The sequence below is a fragment of the Scyliorhinus torazame genome, chromosome 2 (assembly GCF_047496885.1).
Source record: "Scyliorhinus torazame isolate Kashiwa2021f chromosome 2, sScyTor2.1, whole genome shotgun sequence".
In the NCBI taxonomy this organism is placed as follows: Eukaryota; Metazoa; Chordata; class Chondrichthyes; order Carcharhiniformes; family Scyliorhinidae; genus Scyliorhinus; species Scyliorhinus torazame.
In genome coordinates this window covers 345,019,815-345,038,673 of record NC_092708.1, presented here as the reverse complement: position 1 = coordinate 345,038,673, position 18,859 = coordinate 345,019,815, and the positions used below count along the sequence as shown (strand labels likewise).

At 43.1% G+C, this 18,859-nt stretch overlaps 1 protein-coding gene across 2 annotated transcripts in view; it reads right to left on the bottom strand.

The window, feature by feature from the left end:
* Positions 1-18,638, bottom strand: part of LOC140403153 (ribosome quality control complex subunit NEMF) — a 112,916-nt gene extending 94,278 nt beyond the window's left edge. The window contains exons 1-5 of one of the 2 annotated variants that reach the window (XM_072490849.1): positions 18,503-18,638; positions 12,583-12,651; positions 11,627-11,729; positions 10,279-10,404; positions 4,309-4,457 (exon numbers count right to left, since the gene is read on the bottom strand). In XM_072490849.1, coding sequence (XP_072346950.1) covers positions 4,309-4,457; positions 10,279-10,404; positions 11,627-11,729; positions 12,583-12,651; positions 18,503-18,558 — 503 coding nt within the window. In that variant the 5' untranslated portion in view covers positions 18,559-18,638. Of the gene's footprint in view, positions 1-4,308; positions 4,458-10,278; positions 10,405-11,626; positions 11,730-12,582; positions 12,652-16,936; positions 17,291-18,502 lie in introns of those variants that run through there. The other variant, XM_072490858.1, reaches the window with a different exon arrangement.
* Positions 18,639-18,859: the final 221 nt, after the last annotated feature.

The following is an 18,859-nucleotide window of genomic DNA, read 5'->3' as shown; positions in this document are numbered from 1 at the left end:
TGGCCAGAAGTCAATAGATCAGATTTTAGAAATTACCCGGTACAAACACAGAACCAGTGATGCATTAATATATTTCCCTTCGACTTCCGGTGACGGCGTGCGGGAGGCGGCCGCACAATGGAGAGCCCCCACTCGGGAATGGCAATTTTGGGGCTTTAAGCCCGGTCCCAGGGTCCGTGGAGGCGGCAGAAGAAGGGGGAAGGCACGGAGGAGGCACTGAGAAGACACAGGAGGGAAAAAAAACCCAAAGTAAAATGTCGAGGGTGAGCAAAAAAACGGCCGAAAAAAAACCAGCTGGAGGTCCATCAGGGAGTGGAAAGGTCACCACGGGGTCACCAGGAAAAATGGAGGCTGGAGCACCAGGGAAGGCCGCACTGCTTACGGCTGAAGAAATAACCAAGGTGATGGCTGCGGAATTTGAAAAGCAGTTGGCGCAGATTGCGAAATGCATGGAGACGGTGAGGAAGGAGATGAGGGAGGCTTTGAGTGTGCTGGTGGAGGAGGTGGTGGTTTCCCCGGTGAGGACGGAGGTGGCGAGCGCAGTGGCGGAGGTGCGAGAGCAAGGGGAGGCGCTGAAGGAAGTGAAGGAGACGTTATTGCAGCACGGTGATCAACTTGCCTCGATGGGGAAATAGATGCGGAAGGTGATGGATACTAACAAGGATCTGCGAGGAAAAATGGAAGACATGGAAAATAGATCCAGGCGACAGAACTTGAGGATTGTGGGGCAGCCCGAAGGAGTTGAAGGACCGAAGCCGACTGAGTATTTTGCCGCGATGCTGGCAAAACTACTGGGGGAGGACCCCTCCCGATATGAACCGGATCGGGCTCATCGGTCGTGGAGGCCTGTACCAAAGGCGAGTGAGCCGCCAAGGGCAGTGACTCTGTGCTTCCGTAAGTACAGGGTGAAGGAGAAGGTCCTGATCTGGGCCAAGCAGAAGCGGGTGGTGCAGTGGGCTGGAGCTGGTATACGTGTATACCAGGACTTTACGGTGGAGCTGGCAAGGAGGCGGGCTACCGTCAACCGGGTGAAGAGGGCACTGTACATTAGCAAGGTGCGGTGCGGCATTGTATATCCAGCGAAGCTGAGGGTGACTTACAAGCTCAGGGACTTTTATTTTGGAACGGCGGAAGCAGCGGAGGAGTTTGCGAAAGCAGAAGGACTGTGGCAGAACTGACAAACTGAGGAATGGCCATGTGCTGATGTAACCTCATGACTGTATTTTCTTCTTTTTTGTATCACTGCGCGCGGGTGTAGAGATTAAAGGAGCCAATGTGGTATATATTTGGACAAGGGAAGGGACGGGACTGTCACTCGAAATGAGAGTTCTTTGGGGTGTAGGTGGATAGGCGGGGTTTGTGTGCTAAAAGGGGATCTTTGGGCTTTCCTGGGGCCGGGCAAGTGGGAAAGGGACCCGGGCGGGGGCCTCCACGCTGGCCGGTGTCAGTGAACGGGAGTGAGGTGGGGGGAGGGGCTGCGGCCATCGGAGCCTGGCAGAACAGGGTCCGAGTGGTCTAGCCGGGGTGGAAAGTTGGGGGGGGAAGGAACCGAGGGTAGGGGGAAGGAGTTTTACAAGAGGCAGTGGACGGGAGGAGCTGGAGGCCTGGGGTGGGGGGGGTGGGAGCTGTGTAAGATTAAGGGTGACTACGGGTAATCCCGGATTTATTTTTGTCATTTGTTTATGTAAACATGCGGGTTGAGGCTTGGGGGTTGGTGGGTAGATGAGATCGTTGTTGTTATTATGGGGACTGACATATCTTGCTGATTATTGTTTATTGTTGATGGATGTAAATGTGGGAGAAAATGTGAAAATGGAGGAGAATAAAAAATAAAAATTTTTTAAAATATATATATAATATATATATATATTGCCCTTCATTACCGGTTTTGTCAAGGACATAATAGGACCGTCAATGGAGAGAGGGCTGTACAGGGGCTTAGAGTCTTAGAATTCCAGAACTTAAGGACAAGGCAACTAAAAGCACAGCTGTCAATTGTGGATCAATTAAAATCAGGGATGGGCAAGATATCAGAATTGGAGGGGCAGTGATCTCAAATGCTGGTAGGCTTGGAAAAGGTTATAGAGGAAAGGAGGGGCGAGTCCCTGCAAGGATTTGAAAAAGAATCTTAAAACTGAGGTGTTCCTAGAACAGGAATCATTGTAGGTCAAGTACAGGGCTGATGGGTGAACAGGCCTTGGTGATTCCTACAACACGGATAGCAGAGTTTTGGATGAGCAGAGGTTTATGGGGGTTGGAAGATTGGTCAGGGGAGCACTGGAATAGTAAGTCTGGAGGTAGCAGGGGCATGGATAAGGATTTCAACAGTAGGTGATCATGGCAAGGTAAAAGTTTGGCGATGTTATGAAGGTGCAAAGTAGGAAGTCTGAATGATGGAGCACAAAATGTTTGGAATCTCGTCTCAAAGGTCAATCAGAACACCAAGGATAGGGAACAGGCAGGCTTTAAGGAATGGCATAAAAGCAGGAGGGGGTAAAGAGGAGTTGAGGTTTATGAAAGAAATTTCAGAGTTTAGGACCCAGGCAGTTGAAAGCACAAAGAAAAATCAGAGATGTGCAAGAAGCCAGAATTAGAGCAACAGAGAGCTTAACGGTTTCTAGGGATAGAGAAGATTACAGAGGAGGGGTCAAATAATCCCTTCCTCTGTAATTTGACAAAGAGTCATTGGACTCGAAACGTTAGCTCTTTTCTCTCCCTACAGATGCTGTCAGACCTGTTGAGATTTTCCAGCATTTTCTCTTTCGTTTCAGATTCCAGCATCCTCAGTAATTTGCTTTTATTAAGGGACAAATAGTGACTTATTTCCCAAATGATAATCTATCTGGACAAACCCATGTAATTCCAACTTCATATCGAGCACATGAATGGGAGAGAAAAAAATGCTTCGATGTTGGAGACTAATCTCCTAAACTTTGGATATTTTAAAATTTAGAGACACTAATTTACTCCTCTCTACCCTCTCCTCCTTTTAATGCATTCATTCAAACTTGCCTGTTCCCAGTCCTTGGTGTTCTCATCGACCCTGGAGATGAGCTTTCAAACACATTGTTAGGACTGCAAGAATCATGCAAGAATCCCAACAATTTCTTTCTTTTTTTTAAAGACTTTGGGGGGGGGGGGGGGGGGAGAAGAGAGAGAGAGAGAGAGAGAGAAGAGAACTACTAAATCAAAAGAGTGATTTAAAAAAAATTTTTTTAAATTACTTTATCAGAGTTACAAAGCCAGAGCTCAGTGTGGACAGGGGCGAACCCCTATTCCAGCTCCTTGCCTGCTCCAAAAACGAATTCAAATTGAATCCAATTCATGGTCCTCACAAGAGAGACATACCAGATCCAGGCATTACACCTGACCTCACGCTCATCTTAGCCAAAAGACCGAGAAGCTCAAAAGAGTGATAACACTGACCAATAGATATCTTATATGGTAAAGCAAACTTTAATTTAAACAGAGTATTTTAAACTGTATTCACAACAAAGTAATAGCTTTACAATTAACAATTAAACAGCTCCTAAACAAAAGGAAAAAACTTTAACTTCCTATCTACACATGCCACTATATATTCCAATTAAGCAGCCCAATATAGTTCAAATGGCATTTACAAATAAAGTTAACAATCAGGGTTATTTGCTTCTTTCTGCAGACCTTTAGTGAGAAACCTTTTCAGGAACAACCTGAAAATCCTTCTTGTCAGACTCAAATCCTATGGCAAACTGTAAAACTACAAACAGACCTGGATCCTCCCATTAATTACATCATCTGCATCCCAAGACTAAGACATTCACCAGTCTGCTCCCACTAAGATGTCCCATGACCTGCTTAGCTAGGACTAAACACAATCCCTCATAAATTAACTACACCCCAGGGATTATCCTAAACATCGACAATATTCCATTAGCCATCTATATGTAAACAAGTACATTGTTAAAATCAATGATTACTTCATATTTATGACCGCTTAGTCACAGCTTTAGTATACATACTGCTTGTATGTATTTGAACCCAGGGTTTTTAATAATTACTACAACAAAATACAATATATAATAATTTCCTACATTCATCACAATATGCACTCCATCACGAAGACTGCCTACTTCCCACCTTCATGACATCGCCCAATTTAGTACAGATGATATCATAGTTTACAATCTATTCATACAACAAAATCAAGTTAGTCTAGAAGTTTTGTTCATGAGGTAAAGTGTAACACTTCATCCACCAGAAATATACGACAAAGTTCAAGGCAATATCAGAAATATTTTTTAGATTTCATGCACACGTTGACCTTACCTCTCTAAAGACAGTGGAGGCTCTGGACCTTTGGCATTATCAATTGGATATCGCTCACGAACAGCAAATTTCACATCTTCTACCTCATCAGTGCGGAAACGCAGGAGATTTAGAATTATGTATTCGTAGTCAGTGAGAATTATGTTACCCTACAAATACATGGGTAGGAAATATCAAGATAAAATATTGGTAGAAACGAATACCTTGAAAATAATAAGCTACAATATTTGAATGTCAGCTCAGCTTTAATCATCGGAAACGAAGAACATAAAATAACACAAAAACAGGCCATTCAGACCAACTGTCTGTGCTGGTTTTATAGGCCACTTAAGTCTCTAGCTACCTCATTACAGCCTTTCCCACATCATTTTATTCTCTTTCTCTCAAGTATTCTAAATAACTCTACTAGGTCTTCTCTGAGTCGATCTTCAAAAGAAAAAGAACTCCAACCTCATCAATCATTCCTTATAGCTATCATCTCTGTTCTGAGCCCGTCCTTCTAATTTTGTTCCACTTTCTCCAGCACTTCTCTCTCTCCGTTTTATAGAATGCAGACCAGAACTGTGCACTTTCATCCAAATGCTGTCTGACAAAGTCCTGTAAAAAGTTTATCATAACTTTGGTACAGTGGCACAGTGGTTAGCATGGCTGCCACACGTCAGGGATCCGGGTTCAATTCCAGCCTTGGGTGACTGTGTGGAGTTTGCACTTTCTCCCCATGTCTGCATGGATTTCCTCTGGATGCTTTGGTTTCCTTCCAGAGCCCAAAGATGTGCAGGTTAGGTGGATTGGTCATGCTATGTTGCCACTTAAGTGTCCAGGGATGTGTGGGTTAGGTGGGGTTATGGGGGTTAGGGCGGGGGAGTGGGCTTAGGTAGGGTGTTCCTTCAGAGGGTCAGGGCAGACCCGATGGTTTCCTTCTACTTTTTAAAAAGTGTTATGAGAGTTTCTGATTCACCCACCCTTTCTGGCAGTGAGTTCCAGACTCCCACAACCCTCTAGATGAAAAAGTTTCTCCTACGATCCTATGACTCCCATCATCCGCTAGGCGAAAAAGTTTCTCAATTCCCCTCACAGCCTTTTACCTTAAATGCCCCCTGGTTATTGCTCCCTTTACGAATTCACCCTCTCTATGCCCCTCAATCTTTCTCAATCAGGTCCCAGCTCAACCTTCACTGCTCCAAGGAAAACAGCCCCAGCCTATCCAATTTTCCTCATAGCCCCGACCCTCAAGCCCAGGCAACGTCTTGGGAAATGTCTCTGCATCCTCTCCAGCAATGCAATCATATCCTTCCTATCATGTGGTGACCAGAACGGCATGGAGTACTCCAGTTGTGGCCTAACCAGTGTTTTATATAGTTTCAGCATGATCTCCCTGCTCTTGTATTATATGCCTGGGCTAATAAAGGCAAGTATCCCATTTACCTTCTTAACCACCTTATCTACTTGCCCTGCCACATTCTGGGATCTATGGATATGCACTCCAAGGTCCTTCTGGTCTTCAGTACTTTCCAGGGTCCTTTCTGTCTTGTTAGCCCTCCCCAATTGCATTACCTCACATTTTTCCAAGTTGAATTGCACTTGCAACTCCCCAGCCCACTTGACCAGATCATTGATATCCCCCTGCAGTCTATGACTATCCTCCTCACTATTTACCACCCTATCAATTTTCGTGTCACCCACAAACTTCTTATACCGATACTCCAACTCACCAATACTCCAATTCCATCTACAAGTTTGCTGATGACACAAACGTAGTGGATCAGATCGCAAACAAAGATGAGTCAGAGTACAGGAGGGAGATAGAGAACCTAGTGGCATTGTGTAGCGACAACAAACTCTCACTCAATGTCAGTAAAACTAAGGAGCTGGTCATTGATTTCAGGAAGCGAAGTATCGTACACACTCCTGTCTGCATAAATGGTGCTGAGGTGGAGATGGTTGACAGCTTCAAATTCCTGGGTGTGCACTTCACCGACAATCTGTCCTGACCCACCCACGCTATGTTACAACCAGGAAAACACAACAAAACACAACAGCGCCTATACTTCTTCAGGAAACTAAGGAAATTTGGCATGACTAATTTTTATAGATGCACCATAGAAAGCATCCTATCTGGCTGCATCACAGCTTGATATGGCAACTGCTCAGCCCAAGATCGTAAGAAACTACAGGGAGTCGTGAACATAATCCACTACATTACGCGAACCTGCCTCCCATCCATTGACTCCTCGGTCTATACCTCCCGTAACCTTGGGAAAGCGGGCAGCATAATCAAAAACCCCTCCCACCCGAGTTATTCTCTCTTCCAACCTCTTCCATCGGACAGTAGATATAAAAGTCTGTGAACACACTAACAGATTCAAAATCAGCTTCTTCCCTGCTGTTTCCAGATTCCTGAATGACCCTCTTATGGGCTGAACTGATCTCTCCACGCATCTTCTCTACTGAGTAGCACTACATTCCGTATGCTTCACTCGATGTCTCTGTATTTACATTGCGTGTTTATATGTCCTATGCTTTTCATGTACAGAATGATCTGCCTGAACTGCACACAGAACAATACTTTTCACTGTACCTCGGTACACGTGACAATAAATCTAAATCATAGCCACTGCATTTAAGTCTGAACCATTATCGTACACCACGAATAACAAGGAGCCCCGGCACTGAACCCTGCAGAACCCCACCGGTATCAGACTTCCAGTCACAGAAACATCCTTCTACGATCACCCTCTGCTGCCCGTCTCTCAGCCAATTTTGGATCAATTACGCAATTTTGCCATGGGTCCTTACTTTCTTGACCAGTTTGCCATGAAGGGCCTTATCAAAAGCCTTGCTAAAGTCCATATAGACCACAACAAATGCATTACCCTCATCAACGTTCCTGGTTACCTCCTCAAAATATTTGATTAGATTTGTCAAACACAACCTTCCTACAACAAATCTATGCTGACTATCACTGATCAATCCATGTCTATAAAAGTGCACCACCAAGGTTAGACTGATTTCTAGCCTCTGACTTGTTCTTGTAGCCACAGTATTTATATGGCTAGTCCAGTTCAGTATGTAATGCAAAAGGAGTTCTTGTGCACCATAAAAACTTTTTTTCTTCTGATACTTCTTCCTGCTAGTTAATTTGGGGATTGGAATTTCTTATGGTTATTATTCTATGCCGGCTATTCAGCTTGTAGATTTGCTGACACGTCTCTTCCTCCAACTCCCTCCCACTATTTAGTGACCTATAGTATATCCCAATGGGGTGATGAATTCTCTGTTATCTACAGTGGCATAGTGGCATTGTTGCTGGACTAGTAATGCGTGGATTTTACCCCCACAACCCAAGAGATGTGCAGGATAGGTGATTGGCCTCGCTAAATTGCCCATTACTTGGGAAAAAAACAACTGGGTACTATTTAAAAAAATATAGTTATCATGGCTTTGAGTAGGCAATTCATCTACTGGACTCATGATCTTGACTGCAAAGAAAATTATCTTTTACCCTAAATATAGCTTAATTCTAGGATTCTATCCACATTCTTTCCCAACAATGGGGTCACAACTCCAAGTTCAGAAGACATCCCTCTAATCTACATTAATGTATGTTTTTTCCCCACATGCTGGATCAGAACCGGATTAACTGCTCTAATGTCAACTCTCACCAAACTGTGAGTGGGTCTCCCAGAAGACGAGTTAAGGCTTCCCAAATAATTTCACATGAACTTAAAAACATTACAGGGAGCAGGAGAAGGCCATTCAGCCCCTCGAGCCCGCTCAATACGATGATGGCCGATCCTTTCTCGGCTTCAACTTCACCTCCCTGCCCGTTCTCCATAACCCTTCAACCCATTACTACTTAAAAATCTGTCCATCTCCTCCTTAAATGTACTTAATGTCCTAGTATCCACCACACTCTCGTGTAGTGAATTCTACAGATTCACAGCCCTTTGAGAAGTAATTTCTCCTTACTGTTTTAAATCTGCTATCCTAAAACTATGACCTCTTGTTCCAGATTTCCCCTACCTCAACTAGATCTCCTCTCATTCTTCTAAACTTGAGAGAGTATAGGCCTAAACTGCTCAATCTCTCTTAATAATACAAACTCCATAATTCTGGAATCAATCTAGTGAACCTCCTCTGAATTGCCTCTAATGCACCTAACAATAATAATAATCTGTATTGTCACAAATAGGCTTACATTAACACTGCAATGAAGCGACTGTGAAAACTCCCTCGTCGCCACCTGTTTGGGTACACAGAGGGAGATTTCAGAATGTCCAATTCACCTAACAGCACGTCTTTCGGGACTTGTGGGAGGAAACCGGAGCACCTGGAGGAAACCCACGCAGACACAGGGAGAACATGCAGACTCCATAGGGACACAAGCCGGGAATTGAACCTGGGACCCTGCCTCTGTGAAGCAACAGTGCTAATCACTATGCTACAGTGCAACTACATCACTCCTCAAATAAAGGGAACCAATACTGTACACAGCACTCCAGGTGAGGTTTCACCAATACCTTGGACATTTGCAGCAATACTTCTTTGATTGATTTCAGAGTTATGGGGTTTGTATTATGAAGAGAGATTGAGCAGTTTAGGCCTATACTCTTTTCCTAGTGGGACTTAGCCTTCCTTGCTCTACCACTGTGTCAAGGTGCATCCCTAAGATGCACATCAGAAGTGAAGGCAGCCAGCTGCTTACCACATCCAGTGGCCTTCGATACCCTTGGCGGGCATCCTCTGGGGGCATCTTGGACTGGAGGGCACGCCCGCGCACTTGGCAGCGGCACCTGTCCCAGGGGCTGACTGCGAGACGTGGCATCGTCAGAGGGCTGGAACTTAGGGGAGCTGGTGGCCACCATACCCACTCCTTGGGACTGGTCAGAGTTGACACACAGCTCCCCTCCTTCCGATCGATGCCCATAGGGCCTCGGAGTTCACCTCAGGACTGAGGGGCAGCTGGTTATAGCCCCGGCTGCCCCTGCGTTATCGGGCTCTGACAATGTAGTTGATAGCTACGTGGACCACGGCAACTGGATCTTTCCTCTACCACTCCAAGTTCTTCTGCAGCCCAGTTGAGATATCTCAAACCCAAGCACCAGGTAGGCAACACAACCTTCAGGACTCTCAATCTTGGTCACAGAAAACAGTCTACACCCCTAACTATACTATTCCCGATTAGGACTACATTTCTCTTCCCTCCCTCAAGTTGAATGGCTCCCTGTACCACGGTGCTGTGGTCAGTTTGATCATCCTCCCCACAGCCCCTGCTCTCGTCCACACAGAGAGCAAGAATCTTTAACCTGTTAGACAAGGATAATGGCTGAGACTCCTGCAACCCTACCTCTTGGATCCCTCTACCTACCTCACTTATACTCACACCTTCCTGTCCATGACCACAGTCACCTGGGTGGAGGAAACATTCAACCTGCTAATCTGGATTTAAATTAAACCAATTTGGTAGATACAGCATGTTAACCATTGCATCAGTTACTTCTCTGACTGATTATGGATTTCTTACCAACTAAACAGCAAAGACAGTATAGAGTGATAGTGAATCCCTGCATAGTTCCACAGGATTGATGCAAAAGATCTCAATATAAGTTCTTAAAAACTTAAAGCTGGAGAATGCACGTTTGGAAGAACTACAGGTTTATACAATAAAACATTCTGGTGAGGATGCAATGCAAAACAACAAAAAAGACTCAGAAACTAAAATAAGAACCATGTCAAATATTCCACATTGTTGAATCTGGTGCACAATAAATTGTAAATTTATCCAACTGGGCAACCAATGGCAATTGTGCTAATGTTAGAGGTGGTAAAGAATGAGGAAAATGCCCAAGATTAGTTTCTGCTTCCATATAGAAAATAACTTTCATGTTGCCATTTTGTACAATGCATCTATCAAAAATATATGACTATATTGTTTTTCAAAGAAAAGTGATTCTCTTTATTGCGACTTACTCGGTCATACAGTTCAACAATCAAGTGGTAGGCTGCTTGATCAGAGCCAAACTGAAAATCTACTATCCTATCAACCCCAAGTTGCTTTATGTGGATCATTCTTCGTGACTTTAGGTGTTTACGACACTGCAACAACAAACAAAAAAAATCAGTGTTAGTTGAAATTTGCTGTAATCAATAACCCTAGTGACCAAGTAAGATTGATGGAAGGGGAAGAGTTCTACTTTGTGAATTAATTAGGACTCAAAGAATCCATAGAATCTCTACAATGCAGGAGGCCATTTGGCCCATTGAGTCTGCACCAACCCTCTGAAAGAGCACTCTATCTAAGCCCACTTCCCCACCCTATGCCTGTAACCCTGTGCATTGATTAGGGTCAATCCACTTAACCTGCACATCTTTGGACTGTGGAAGGAAACTGCAGCACCTGAGGAAACACACGCACACTTAGACACGGGGAGAACTTACAAACACCACACAGTCACCCATGGCCAGATCCGAACCTGCTGGGTCCCTGGCGCTATGAGGCAGCAATGCTAACCACTGTGCCACCATGCAGGAACTTAACATAACTTCAAAATAAACACATAATAACTGATGTAGAACTTATTTTAAGTGCGTAATTTACAAAATTATATTATAAAACATACAATAGTTACAGCAGAGGAGGCCATTCAGCCCATCATGTCTGTGCCAGTTCTCTGCAAGAGCAACTCAGCTTGTCCCACTCCCCTGTCCTTTCCCTGTCATCCTGCAGGTTTTCACCCTTCAGCTGTTTATCCAATTTCCCTCTGAAAACTACAATTGAACCTGCTTCCACCACACTGCCAGATGCTAACCACTTGCTGCATATGCTCATGTCACCATTGGTTCTTTTGTCATTCACCTTAAATTGGTGTCCTCTGGTTTTCAGGTTTTTTTGCCAATGGGAACAATCAAAATTGTGAAGAACAAACCATTCTGACACTCAAAGCACAGTTTCTAAGTCTCCCCTGAAATCATTCTCTATCCTTTAACAGCAGCAAAATTAAATTTTGCAATTGGTTCTAATACTATACTTTTCCACTTCCATAGATTTTATAATTTAAATCTCATGTCCACAAAGTTAATGGAAACAGAAATACATCTTGGTATTGAAAAATAAAACTCAGCTCAAAAGGTTACTTAGTCAGTATCTGCACTGGTAGATTCTACTTAATGTTCCATCCTGCGTGAGTCAATTACATATTTAAGGATATCGGTATCCACGCACTGTTCATTTCACAAAGGCCACTGCAAATGTTTTAAAACTATGAAACTACTAGAGGAATATCATCATGGATACTATTGGGTGAGGATCAGTTTGTACCTTCATTGCGAAGCCTGAGGGCATCATATTCTTTGGCCATTCATACTCTGTTGTGTGGATCCGGATGCCAGATTCAACCAAAAGCACTGCTTTTGATTCCGGCCTGTGAAGAATTGGAAAGGACAGGTAGAATGGAAATAAACCAAACCAGTTAAAAACAATGTGCGCATGTGGCATTAGGTTCACAGTAAATTTGCATCCTTCTAATCATATTATAATAGTTGGTGGGATATGTAATTTGAATTTTTTTTTAAAAATCGAAATACTTAATTATTTCAAAATTGTACTGCCAACATATGAGCTTTAAATTAGACATTAAACACTAAATTTATGCAATAGTTGAATTTAAAATTACATTGCTTCCTATCTGGATGAATAGGACATCTAAAGTAGCAAAATAACTCCACTGTTTCAAAGTGAAGCAGAGTTAAATATGTTTGTATTTGGAATTGTTTAAAATCAAGACAAAAGCAACAGAATTGAAACAAGTTTCACCGCCAGCATCAGTATGTCAGTATGTCACTCAAATTGCCAAGTACCTGTCTATGACACAAGAAGGTTCTTCATGACAGTATTAAGGCTGCTGACATTCACCTGATGTGTGCGCGCATGTATTTAAATGCAAGACGGTACAGATTCAGGGGATGTTGAAATATGCATGCTAGTTTAGGTGGGATGGCATTTGTTTGGCAATAAGCTTGATCCTGTGCTCATTGTTTCTGAAAGATTATTTCTGCACTGAACAAATTAGCCAATCCAAAATTAATAAACTTAATTGGATCCAGATGGACTCACCGCCTACTCATTTTACAAAATAAGAAAGGTGTATAGAAAATAATCGTTCTGGCAATAAAAAATGATGCAAACACTCATCTCTATTAAACGTACATAATTCTGTTGATGGTAAACAGTACTTTGACAGGTGCAACAAACACAGGTTACACAGCCAAACTTACTTCTGAAGTCGAATGAGGTATGTTTTGTTGTCCACGTCGTACACATTGTTTACCCTCATCCCTAGTAAGCTAAATGAAACAGAAATTATGTTAAATAAACACAAATGATGGAAAAAAAAGTTTACAGAACCACCATAAAAATCAAACAGTTTATCATTGAATGGTTGCAGCATAGGAAAACATTCAGCTCGTCCTAGCTGTCCCAGCTCTCCAAGAGCTACTCAGCTATCCCATTCCCTTGTAGCCCTGCAAATGTTTCCTCTTCTTATCCAATTTTCTTTTGAAAGCCATAATTGAATCAGGCTTTACGACACTCTCAGGCACTGCATTCCAGATCCTAACCATTCATTGCATTTAAAAAAAGGTTTTTCCTCATGTTGCCTCTGGTTCCTTTGCCAATCACCTTAAATTGGTGATTAATCTGGCTCTCATCTCTTCTTCCAGTGGGAACATTTTCACCCTATCAATTCTATCAAGGCCCCTTATGATTTCAAACACTTCTGTTAAATCTTTACAACCTTCTCTAAAAGAAACAATCACAGCTTTGCCAATCTACCCTCATAACTCCCATCCCCAGAACCATTTCCATAAATCCTTTCTCCACCTTCTCCAAAGCCTTGACGTCCTTCCAGAATTGAAAGCAAAACTCTACTGGAGGCCAAACCAGTATTTATAAAGGTTCACCAGAACTTCTTTGCTTTTGCAGAATCCCTTATGCCTTATTAACCCCTTTCTGAATCTATTCTGCTAACTTCAATGATTCATACACATATACTCCCAGGTCCCTTTGTCCCAGCACCCCTTTAGAATGGTGTCCTTGTTTTGAAGTTGCCTCCTCATCCTTCCTATCAAAATGTATCACTTCACATTTCTCCACATTAAATTTAATCTCCCACATTCCACCAGCCTGCCTGTGTTCCTGAAGTCTATCACAATCCTCCTCATAGTTCACAATACTTCCAAATTATGAGTCATCTGCAAATTATGAAATTGTACCCTGCACACAGATGTCTAGGTCGCTGATATAGATCAAGAAAATATATGTTTAAATATAAATTCTCAGTAATATTTACATGCACACTTACAAAACGTTATCGTGTGCACTACATAAAAGATTAGTCAAAACAAAAATTAGCCTATTTTTAAAATTTTTAACTTACTCAAAAACAAGATAACAAGTTATTGTTTCAGATATCAGACTATAGGCACTTGTGTACTTAGGCACACATCACATATTGCTTTTATCCACTACTTTAATGCCATCACTCATGTTAAATGCTTATGTAATAGCAATGCAAACAGCAACTTTTGGGTTATTACAGGACTATGTATACACCAACAAAGATGAAAAACAAACGAATATTCAGATTTTTTTTAAAAGCAGCAGGAGGTGTCCATGTAGTCAGTGCATAAATACCCCTTATCGTGAGGTAATAACCATTTGGATCAACAATATATGGACTTCAATGCATGGTGTAGGCAAAGTTAACTAGCAGGTAGCAGTTCTGCTCATCATCACGATTGAGTCAACAATGGAAAGTTCTGTCTTACTGTTTAAATTTTCAGAAAGCTGTTAAGTTTCAGAAAGCAATGGTGCCTCAAACTGCAGAAGAAACTGTGATTATAAAAGAGTCTAGATCTTACCAAGTGAGGATAGCTATTGTTTTTGAACATTGGATTGACGAAATTTGGAAAGCTAAATATGGTAGGACTGGAATTGAAGCGATCATAACTCGAGTTCTATAATCTTCATTGATAAAAAATAATTCAAAAATCTTAATGTCTCTATCTCAGAATATATTTGCATTTAAATAGAGTCCTTCACATCCTCAAGACAATCCAAAGTACTTTACAACAAATTAATTATTTTTGAAGTGCAATTATTGTTGTTATTTAGGCAAACAACCTCCGTTTGCACAAAATTTTGCGCCATCACCAAGACCACCTATTTCCACCTCTATAGGATTGCCCATCTCTGCCCCTGCCTCAGCTCATCAGCTGCTGAAGCCCACAACCATGCCTTTGTTACCACTTGATGACTACTCCAATGTGCTCTTGGTTGGGCTTGCTGGAGGTAATCCAAAATCCTGTCATCTGTGTCCTAATTCTCATGCCGTCCTGTGCACCCATCACTCCTGTGTTCACTGATCTACACTGGCTACCAGCTAAGCAACGCCTGAATATTGAAATCATAATTTTACTTTCAAATCTATCCAAGGCCTCACCCTTCCTATCTCTGTAATCTCCTTAACTCATCCCCCACCTTAAGCATTCACTTCCTCCATCACTGGTGCATAGAGACAGCAGTGTGTCTCACCTGCAAGATGCACTGCAGCAACTCGTCAAGCTTGCCACTATATCCACAACTTCAATCAGCGAGAAGGGCCAGGGCAGCAGATGCATGGAAACACCACTGCCAGCAAATTCCCCTCCCAGTTTCACAGCATCCTAACATTCCTTCCCGGTTATTGGGTCAAAATCCTAGAACTTCTTCCCTATAGATTCAGATGGCTCTCCCAGAGATAGTTAAACAACAGCCTAACATTCATTTTTAACAAATCCTAACTTACAGCCAATGTCCCAGACTCTGGCTACAGCCTATCCCAACCAGATGGGCAGAGCCACCAGAGATGGTGGTATAGAGTTAGGAGGGAATGGCACACCTCAACTCCTGGCATCAAATTAAACGCAGGCAAAGAAACCTCATGCAGATCACCACCTACCAATCTCCTTCAGCTGACAAACCAATACTTCTCTATTTAGAAGAACGTTTGGAAGAAGCACCAAGGATAGCAAGAGCACAGAATGGACTCTGGGTGGGGCCTTCAATCTCCATCACCAAGAGCAGCTCAATAGTTGGGCGAATCCTGAAGGGCACATTAGTCAAACTTGACCAATGGCAGGTGTTGAGAGAACCTACACGAGGGAAAAATTTACTTGATTTCATCCTCACCAATCTGTTGCAGATGCATTCGCCCATGACAGTACTGAGAGGAGTGACCATTCCACAGTTCTTGTGGAGACAGAGTCCCATATTCAGCTTGAGGACATCCTCCATCATGTTGTGCAGAGCTAACACCGTGTAAAATGGGACTGATTCAAAACAGATCTGGCAGCTAAAAACTGGGCATCCACGAGGTGTTGTAGGCCATCACCAGCAGAATTATATTCAGCCACAATTTTTAACCTCATGGCCCAGCACATTTCACCTCCTACCATTATCAAACAGGAGGCAACCCCTGAAGAGCATACCAGGAGGCATATCCAAAAGTTATGTGCAAATTTGGTGAAATTACAACACAGGATCAGATGCATGCTAAACAGCGGAAGCAGCATGTTATAGAAAGAACAATCCCACAACTAACAGGTCAGATCCAAGTTCTGTAGTCCTGCCCACATGCAGTGGTGAATGATGGCAGGTGATTAAACAATTAAATCAGAGAAGCAGGCTTCACAAACATTCACATCGTCGATAATGGGAGAGACAAGCACATCAGTGCAAAAGACAAAGTTGCGCCCATTTTCAATCATCTTCAGCCAGAAGTGCCAAGTGAATGATCAATCTCAGCACTTCCTGACCCCGCATCACAGCTGCCAGTTGTATCCAACTTGATCCAGTTCAACGAATATTGATAAACAGTGGTTACAGCAAAGGCTCAGGGCCTTTACAACATCCCAGATATAATCCTAAATACTTGTGCGCCACACTAGCCACACCCTTACCCAACCTATTCCAGTACAGCTGCAGCACTGGCATTCATCCAATAACATAGAAAACTGCTGAGATATGTCCTGTCCACAAAAGCAGGACAAATCAAATCACCAGCCCATCAATCGATTCTCAATCATGAGCAAAGTGATGGAATGTGCAACCAACAACATTATTAAACAGGACTTACTCAACAATAACCTACTCACTAATGTTCAATGTAGGTTTCACCATGATTACTCAGTTCTGGGCCTCATCACTGTACATCCTTGATCTAAACATGAATAAAAGAGCCAAATTCCAGAGGCGAGGTGAGAATAACTTCCTTGGGATCAAGAGACTCCAGCAAAATTGAAACAAATGGGATTCAAATGGTAAACTCTCCACTGATTGGAGTTATACTTAGCACAAAAGAAAATGGTTCTGGTATTGGAGGCCAATCATTTCTGCCCTGGACATTACTGCAGGAGCCCATCATGGTAATGTCTTAGGCCCAGCCTTCTTCAGTTACTCCATCAATGACTTTTCCTCAACCATAAGTAGAGATGTTTGCCGACGATTGCACAATATACAGACATTTGCAAAACACCTTAAATGCTGAAGCAGCCCACGGCTGCATATAGCTTTACATGGACAATATTTTACCTTGGATTGATAAGTGGCAAGTGGAGGGCACGCTAGCACAGTCGTTAGCACAGTTGCTACAGCTCCAGGCTCCCATGTTCGATTCTCAGCTTGGGTCACTATCTGTGCGGAGTTTGCACTTTCTCCCCGTGTCTGCATGGGTTTCCTCCGGGTGTTCCGGTTTCCTCCCACATCCAAAGATGTGCATGTTAGGTGGATTGACTATGCTAAATTGCCCTTAGTACGCAAAAAAGGTTGGGTGGGGTTACTGGGACAGGGTGGACTTAGGTAGGGTGCACTTTCTAAGGGCTGGTGCAGACTCGATGGGCCAAATGGCCTCCTTCTGCACTGTCAATTCTAACTTGCATGCTGTCAATTCTAACTTGCATGCCACACAAGTGCAATGCAATGATCATATCTAACAAGAATAAATCTAACCACCTCCTCTTGACATTCAATGCTATTACCATTGGTGAATCCTCACCATCAACATCCTGGGGGTTACAATTGACCAGAAACTTAATTAGACCAGCCAAATATATAGTGTGGCAAGGGCAAATCAGAATCTAAGATTTCTGCAGCAAGTACCACCTCCCTGAGCCTGTCCAAAAAGCAGAAATCGGAAGTGGAATGGAATACTCTCCGCTTGCTTGAAGGTGTACAACTGCAACAATGCTCAAGAAGTTTAATCCCATCCAACACAAAGCACCCAGCTTGACTGGCACCCCATCTACCATCTTCAATATTCACTTCCTCCATCACCAGCACACAGTGGCAGCGGTGTGGATCGTCCCAAGATACACTGCAGCAACTCACCAAGCCTTCTTCGAGAATATCTTTCATTCACAACCTCTACTACCCAGAACATGGGCAGCAGACACAGGGGCACGACACTGTAGTAACAGCATTAATTCTAACTATATGTTAAGTTAATAATACACAGTAAACATCATCACAGGTTGCAATGCAAAATCTCAACTCTCTTTTGTTCCCCGCATGACAAGATGAGGCCGAAGTGATTTGTTTCTTCATATAGTTCGTGTTTTCATTACTCTGTAAATATTCTGCAACAGCACAAGAATATTGCAACACCTGCAAGTTCCCTTCCAAGTCACATACCATTTGAACTTAGAACGACACCTGTATTGTCATTCCTTTACTGTTGCTTGGCCAAAAAAAACTGAATTGCCCTCCCTAACACTACTGTATGTGTATCTACACCACATGGAACTGCATCCCTGTACAAGGGGGTTGAGGAATGGGAGATCAACGCTGGCTTAATTGTCAGCAAGGTTCACATCCCAATGGGAAATTAAAAATAAACAATAAGTCATTCAAAAGATGTTTTGAAGCTCCCCGTGGAGGGACCCGGCTTAACGTTGGTGGCGGGGTGTTTAGTCTCTCGCTCTCCTGACGACGTGGGACGTTGAAGGCGCTACATCATTGCAAAGACGTTGTTGACAGTTTGGTGTGCGGGCCCTGGAGTTCGGACATGTTCCCAAAACCCGTGGCGTGGTTTTCAGATAATCAGCCCCAGCCGCGGGCACATAGCCAGGCCCACGCGGGGTAAGGATCAGCCTCAAGTACCTCTGCAGCTCTGATACGATCGCTCGGATGTCGATGGTGTTGAAACGCGACTTCATCTTCACCACCCGTTACAGCACAGGGCCCCCCCAACACCGTCTACGCGCTCATCTGCGCAAACGCCAAATCCGTACAGAGAGAGACGAGATCAAACTTCTGGACCGCGACCGTTGAAGTCAAAATATGACAGGATCCACCTGAAATACTCCACAGGTTACAGTCACTGTTTATATTAGATTTTGGTTTTAAATTAGCATTACTTGCATATGTAAACCATTGCATTTTTCTTTCAATTACACTTTAAAGGGAAAAAAACTACACAAGCGTATTCAACCCCCTCTCCTCTGCAAAACATTCCAA